This window comes from Frankliniella occidentalis, unplaced genomic scaffold, assembly GCF_000697945.3.
Source record: "Frankliniella occidentalis isolate FOCC.00 unplaced genomic scaffold, Focc_3.1 Scaffold298, whole genome shotgun sequence".
Lineage (NCBI taxonomy): Eukaryota > Metazoa > Arthropoda > Insecta > Thysanoptera > Thripidae > Frankliniella > Frankliniella occidentalis.
Genome location: NW_026267424.1, coordinates 282,646 through 290,435, shown reverse-complemented (window position 1 = coordinate 290,435; position 7,790 = coordinate 282,646). Strand labels below are relative to the sequence as shown.

The window sequence follows — 7,790 nt, the reverse complement described above, 5'->3', positions numbered from 1 at the left end:
GTGCTAGAAATAAAAATCAATTGAGTTGTGCAAAGTGTTCATGCGACGCATTTCTTTAGTTCAGATCAAGCGGTGGGGGAAAGTGAAGTGCGTCGGATCAGCTGCAAGCGCGTTTCGCAAGCGGCATGACTAGTGCTTCTCTCTGGACGAGGCCCATCGGCGACGGGGCGTTTGTCGCTTTTGCTCACCCACACCTCAAAGACAGCGACACCCCGACGACCATTATTTGTGGCCTTCCCTTCCCACTGTTTATCCTCGTCGATTGTGCTGGGCCGTGCCGCGCCCGTCGCATTATCTCTGCTCCCGTTTAGGTCGGATTGGATCGGCCTTGCCCTGGCACTGCCGCCGGTCCTGGCGTCTTGCGTCGCGGTCGTGGAACACTGGACACACTCGGGTGACCACGCTCGAAATGAGACGGACTTCTTGCACCGGAGGCAGGGAAACAAAGTGCAGCTAAACGTCCGCGCGACAACGTGTTACCAGTGACTTTTTAAAGGCCTGACCACCTTCAGAAAAAAATGTATGGCTGCTTAGAATCTGATACCACGCTGCAGAAAGTTAGGTAGAATCTGGAGATTGTGCCATATAGGTAAATTCAGAATATTTGAGTGGCCCAATCTTATAACAAACAAGCCATACTCACCAAGTGAAAGTAAAACCGTGACCCCAGTGAATAGGATTTTGAGATAATCAAGGTAAAGTAAATGGAAGTAAAAACAAATTTCACTTTATTTCAGACACATCATGTAATTTAACATTGAAATCAGTTCACAAATCTTGAAACTTTAAGCTTCTGAGAAGAAATCTATTACTTGACATAGAACATTAATTTCATGTAAACAAAATGTCACCAAAACCTCTAAATTCATAATATTTGCAATAAGGAAAACAGACAAGCTTGCAAATTAAAACAAAGATACAAATAATAAATATATCATGTTACAAAGTCTTAGCTCCACTTTCTGACCATTTACGAGGAACGGAAGAACACAAATCAAATTAAACATTTCTACTACATGATTTGTAATTTTATCTCTTATCATCTAACATTACCTGCACTGAAGTACAATTCAGGCCATACCATGCACTGTGATTTGAACAAGCTTAAGGCAATGCAACAACATTGCTAGTACATAAAGAAGTTTTATCTGTTCTTTGGTAGCAAATGTTGGAGATTCAGACTTCAATATGAATTAAAAAAAGAAAACATTACATTAAACCTTCACAGGAGATAAAGAACTTTCTGATACGGCAAATTCACTTCACTTATTAAAACTGAAATAGAAAATAATTCATAAAAAATTAGCCGCCCTCCCCCTTTTCCCCTCAAATTTTTATAAAAAGAGGCCCCAGAAAACCTATGAGCATGAGCTAAGAATTCATTCACTACATTCTATTGATATTTCTATAATACATAGACCAGTTCTTGAAAAATGAAGATAAAATAAAAAAATATGTCTTGCATACACGAGGAAAAGAAAAATTAATACATACTGCTATGGCTTCCACTGTGGCAAGCATTGAAACAATACAAGAACGTAAAGTTCTAACAACTCATTTGTACTGGAACACATACAACTAAGAAGATGGAATATATGTAAGTGGGTCACAGTTAAAATACAAGTACAGATTCAGCAAAATAATTTATGTCTACTGGCATTACTGCATATTTCCTGCCTGAAATACTCAATATCACATGGGTCATGTCATATACACAGACATGAGTTTAAAAAAATGATAGGTACAGTTGGTCTATAAGTAGAAAATGAAACAAATCATAAAATAACAAGTTTTTGAAAATAACTACAAAAAATTAAAATTAGAATTGAGGTCATACAGCCCACAAAAATCTTACAGTGTAGGCAATGGAGCAAGAGACATCAGATTTTTAAAACAAGACAACAATAAAAATACCAACAGAGATTGGGTTAATTTGTTCTCTATACCTTAAGGGCTTCTTGTAACTTTTTTCTGGCTGATATAACTCGATCTTCTTGGCGTTTGATGTCGTCATCTATCACTTGTACTGCCTGTTGATTTGATGAGAAAAATTACTTCAGTTAAAAAATTGAACAACATGTGTGAAGTATTAAATCCTTAATTTGAACTATGTCCCGTACCTGAACAAGTGGTTGTTCTGGATTTAGAAATACACCTGGGTTTCTATCTAGAGCAGAACGACTGCCAGTTTGACCAGTTACTGGCTGTGTTGAAACGTGCAGGGCTGTTGCTACTGATTGCAATAGGGTTTCATCTCCTACATGTGGTCCAACTGGGCGTAAACCTTTTGGCAACTCCATTGCATCCAGTTCAAGTCCATCAATATCACAAGCACGTAAACCTTCCAAACGCTTTTCCCAAAACAGCTGTAAGAATAGAGCAAGAAAGAGAAACTGATCAAACATGTTGTTCAGGAAAATAAGTAAAAACTAATAAGAAAATTAGATAAAGAACTGTACCTGTTTAGGTTTGTCTTGAGGTCCTTGTTTGAAATCAGTCTTAACTTTTCCCTCTTGAGATTTGTGGACAGTGACAGGTTGTTTAAAAATGGAGGCTGTTTGCCTTATTGGTGGTACCAAAGACGCATCTGTCCGTACTCCGCGGCTATCGACATAGAAATCAGAATATTACTCAACTTTGCCTAAAAATCCTTAGGAAACAATACTGGAAGATTTACAAATTCACTATTTACAATGATGGCTAAAAATCTATGTTAAAGGTGCATTGAAGTGGATTGTACACACAAGACAAAGATTAAGTTAATAGTAACTCCACACAAAAATTGTAAACAAGAAAATAAATTGAAGATTTACATTAGATATACAAATTTGGAGAATGAAGAAAGCAAATGTTGAAGTTGGGACATCACAAAATTGCAGGGTTTTTATTGTGGTATATCATGAAAATGACTTAATTGTAGTTTCCCCATGTGTCCACCTTTATCTTTACAAACTTCGTAAGGCAGTACCAAATAAAATAAAAAAAACATGTGCTAGAAATAAAAATCAATTGAGTTGTGCAAAATAGAAAGCAGGTACAAGGCAAGAGATATTATCCAGATTTTCAAAAGTATGAACAAGGAGAGCACTTTACAATTCAAAAACTTACTGTAACTATTCTTGATTCAAAATTATGAAAATTAGGGCATAAGAAACAAATTTTTAAGCTTGTTTCTACTTAGAAACAGAACACGTGCTGTTATTGAGATAAGCAAAGTTTTCACACTAAACGTTCTATTTCTACTGTGGATTAGAACTTAAGAGAGACAAAAGTTGTACGAACAGTTCAAAACAACAGTAATTGACATGTGAAGTTTAGATCAGAAATGATCTTGGTATCTTTTATTCATATTTGATCACACTTTTCGTATCTCTTTTGTTTGATGTTATATTTATTTCTTATTGTGTACCATAATTCTAGAAAAGTATACAGAAAACCATTAATGACATTCATGAACAAATAATAACATATATATTGCTAAAGAAAGCATTTTCTTTTTGTTATTCATGAAAAGCAGTGTAAAGCATACTGAAAACTTCGGCATAACAAAACTTAACAGATTTTATCCAATCTGCATGCATTGGATTATACTCCAAAGAGCTACCAGATTTTTTTTAAAAACTGAAAAACAAAAAAAATATTCAGAGGCTTATGGGTGCAAAAGGCGTAACATAAAAAAAACAACTGAATCTCATACTGGCACAAATAATCCCAATTAATTGAAACTTTCACCAACGTGAGATCATAGTAAATAGGTACCTGTAATCGAATTGAATCCCTCTTGGCCTCTGTTTGGTTTTTCTCAAGACGTTATTATTAATATTTCCAGTTCTAAAGTCAAATGAAGAGAGATCGACAGAGTCTCCCAAGTACCGTGCTAGTTGAGGTTTGCTGCGGAACCGGTGGCCTGAGGGACTGAAACCCAACGACAAATCTAGGGTTCAATACAAGGGCTACAAAAATTCCAATTCCTACACCTGTTCTCAGTTTAAGTATACAGCATCTAGTTAAAAATTTAATCTGAAAATTACATTGTGATCTTTTCTTGTTGGAGGGAAAATTACTGTGACAAGTCAGTAATAGCTGTCGGAAGCTAGGAAAAATTATTAGATAACAGAAATATGTTTACACACTAATAAATCAGCAAGATAATGCAAGGCACGCCTCATTTGTGTGAAGTATGACATGGATCATAATTTGAATTTTATTTATTCTCAGGTTGTCTTGGCTCATATTGATAAAAAGCGGTCATTCAACCTAATTTGCGGCATAACCTGTACATATCTAGTTGTATCCTTAGACGATTTGGTCAGAAAACAGTAAACCGTGGGGAGTATTTTAAGAAATAACTAGTAAGTGAGAAAATCTTATGCTACTGATTATCCTAGAGATAATTTTCACTCCTTCACTGAAAGAAACATATTATGTATGTACCTGTAATAGTATATATCCACTTTGCCCGCAGACAAGCCCGACTTTCGAACAATTTCTTCTCGCTGCCATCCTTTTGGTAAGGCTGTGCAGTCAAATTTTTTCTTTTCAACCGACATTATATTTTGCATTGTTGCACTTGAAGGAGAAAAAAGATTCACAGGTAAACAAAACTATGCATTTTGAGCACTTTAAGTAAACAACACTTTGCTTTTAGCTCAACACCTTGCAAAGGAAGCAAGCCGAGCCGCCGAGCCCCGAGCCAAAGCCAAATATCTAAATTTTTCATACACATAGAGTTTGTTCTCCTTTGGATGGAATATGTGCTGCCATCTGTGTCCACTCGCGGAACTCCGTTGCGGGAAGCGAAGGATGGACGCTGGGACTAGGAGCAGGGAGTATCGACAGACGGTAGACTTCAATTATGAAAGGAAACGGTAGCACATATAATTAGGGAAAAGCGCCTCACGTTCAAAATGTGAAGCAAGTGCTCTCATTTTACTTTTCAAAAAATACAGCAAAAAAAAAAAAAAACGAAAAAATTAAGATGAACTAGTTTCCATTATGAAATTCTTTCAGATTGACAGGTGAGACAGGGAAGAAAAATTTAAAAGCAAACCGAAAGATATTTTGGTGTTCTATTCTCCTTAGAATTGGTCCTGGCCGGTCCTGGCTCTGGGCTTAGCTCCGCTTAGCCCACAGAAAGGAGGTCCACAAGCGCGCCGCAATCCCTTCCTGCATCCGGGGTAATCGCCTTCCCCACCCCTTGAAACCCGGGGCGCGCGGGGCGTCGCTGCGAGGGGGAGGGTCTGGGCGCACTGCAGGCAGGGTAGGCAAGGCACGGGGAGGGGTGGGTTCAAGGGCTGAACGGGCCGAGCCGTACCGTGGCGCCGCCTCGCGGCCCGCGGATCCAAGCTCCACAGGCCAGGACCCCCGCAGGACCCACCCTCGGGCCGAGCTCACCCTTCTCCCTTCTCGTAGCTTCGACTGGTGACTGTAGTAAGTAAGGCTGGCCCATGCCATTGAGCCAGCCTTACACACGCTCCCCACGTCGCCCTGGGACAGAACCGGAATACGGCCGATGACGAATTCTGATTCGGATCGCAACAAACTATTGAACGATGTTGAAGAGGGGTTTTTCTCTTCCAGAGGAAAAGGAGGGGGGCATGAACAGACGAGCTAGATAATAGGAAGATTAACCTGCATCGCCACCACCACCACCACCACTCTCCGCGTCCCTGCTCCTCTCTCACACCCCACACCCCCAGCCAAATAACGTGTACTCCAACACGACGGACGGACGGAACGGAACACGAGGGGTGATTTATTGCGAGGATAGCGCCAACGCGGAGAGTGGCGGAAAGGAAAAGAGGGGGAGGGGGGAGAGGAGAAGGGTGGCGGTAAAAGAGGTCCTAAAAGCCACCCAGCTGCGTAAAGGAGCAGCTGCGGGGGATTCATCTTCGTCCGCTCTGGGCCGGCACCCTGTGAGTTAGTGGGGAAGGCCCGGCCCCACCCGGCGCGCGGCCTCCTCAGGACACTGTCCCGGTGACCTCTGACCCCGCGCGCCGGGGGGGCCGGAACAGGTCCCTTCCGCGCTGCGCCAAGCCACCACCCGCTCATCGCAACATTTCCCCCGGGCAGCAACTGCGCGCGCACTGAAGGATACGCTCCTCTCCCGGTAACTTGACTGGAATCCTCCGGGACTCCGGCGCGGCTCGGGGCCGCGTGGAGGAAGGGGAGGAGGAGGAGGAGGGGAGAACGGAAGCAAAGGGGGAAAGGAAAGTGGGGTAATTGGGGCCGGGGAGATAGAAGTTTGAAATCAGAGAAGAGATGGAAAGGAAGAGAGGGAGGGACAGGCAGGCAGGGTACAGCTTGGGGGTAGAGAGGCCACAACAGTGGGAATGGGTCTTGCAAGCCGAATCGTAAAAGCCGTGCGGTGCATGTGCCGCGGAGGGTTCAGGTGGAGCGTGGACGGCGCCCGCAGAACAGAACACGGAACAGGGAAGCGACCGAGAGGCTGCGTGCCGTGGCGGCCGTGGCGCCGCCTCTCCGCTGGGTTCCGCTGGGACCCGGGGTGGATCGATCGGCGCCCGCACCGCCCGGCCCCTCCCCTGCGTATCGCGCCTTCTCTTTCTCACTCTCTCGCACCCTTGCGAACCACCCTTTCTATCTCTCCCTCTCACACTCCCTCGCCCCGCACACCACCTCCCCGTCCTCCCCTCAGCTCTATCGCCGTCTCTCTCGCACCCACCCCCGCTCGCTCTCCTCTGTCGAGCTGCAATCGTCTCTCTCCCTCTCTCTTCCTGCTCGTGCTCTCCCGTCCCCCACCCTTCTCTCTCTCGCACGTCTGGGTCGCGGGAGGGCGTTGAACCTCCGAGCCCAGCCCCGCGTTGGGCGGGGGAGTTGACGCGGGGGGGCTCTGCTGGGGGGGCTGCGGCGCGGCGGGGCGTGGCGCGGCAGCTCCACCGCGGGGTCATCGACTCCGCCGTGCTCCGCTGCCGGTGCGGTCCGGGGCGTTCCGGGGCAGAGCCTGGCCTGGGGACGTTATCCTCCGAGCACGGTGGAGCAGGGCGGAGCAGGGCCCCCCTCCCGCCACACCCCGCCCGGGGTATCTGGGTCACGGCGCGCTCGGAGGGGCGGGGCGGGGCCGGCGGGGCCCGGGCGAGCAGGGCACCACCGCCATCGCACTGTGTGTTGCAGCCCCCTGCCGTGCGCCCTAGGGCTACCCGAGGGACAGGGGGGGGGGGGGGGGACTGCAGTGGTTGAAGGCACATCGACGTCCTCGTGAAAAAGGATACTACTCTTCCCATGCCCTTGATAGCCGACTAACGCGCTGTTGGGGGTGGGGAGGGGAGGACGGAGCTCGGCGTTGTAGGCCGCATCAGCCGCGCGCGGTTTCCAGGTCATGAGGCTTTGGAGCCTGGTTCCCTCTGCCGTCACCGGGGGGCCCAGAATAGAACGGAGAGACGGCCGCCACGCTCCGCCACGCTCCGCCACGCTCCGCCACGCCCTGCGACTACGCCCCGCCACTACGCTCAGAGTGGAGACCACTGTACACTCCGGCAGGGCAGAGCAGGCAGAGGTACTTGACCCAGCGCAGCGTGCAGCCGAGCGCAGAGCGGGTCAGCCCGGGGGGTAGGCAGCGGCGGTGCAGCCGTGCGGCCGGGTTGCATACCCACCAGGCGCTCCTCCCGAGCGGCCGCCCGGGACGCGGCGGCGGTCGCCGCCGCCCGAGCCGTCTTCGTCGTTCCTCCACACCACCCGATTTCTTTCGCAGGATCGCGCCGACCGGAGTCCACCTCTGACCTACAAGTAGGTTAAGAAGTGTATTTCGTAGACTGTCACAAAGGGAGGCCCGC

General features: G+C 46.8%; 1 protein-coding gene across 2 annotated transcripts; it reads right to left on the bottom strand.

Moving 5' to 3' along the window:
• Positions 1 to 705: 705 nt before the first annotated feature.
• LOC113214166 (methyl-CpG-binding domain protein 2) lies at positions 706 to 4,692 on the bottom strand. 2 transcript variants are annotated; one of them, XM_026433455.2, is made up of 5 exons: positions 4,435 to 4,692; positions 3,760 to 3,915; positions 2,460 to 2,604; positions 2,121 to 2,366; positions 706 to 2,030 (listed from the first exon to the last, which is right to left on the bottom strand). In XM_026433455.2, the coding sequence occupies exons 1-5, from the start codon at positions 4,560 to 4,562 to the stop codon at positions 1,941 to 1,943; spliced, it is 765 nt and encodes a 254-aa protein (XP_026289240.1). In that variant the 5' UTR covers positions 4,563 to 4,692; the 3' UTR covers positions 706 to 1,940. The 2 variants fall into 2 exon arrangements, with proteins under 2 accessions (XP_026289240.1, XP_026289241.1); XM_026433456.2 differs by lacking the exon at positions 3,760 to 3,915.
• Positions 4,693 to 7,790: the final 3,098 nt, after the last annotated feature.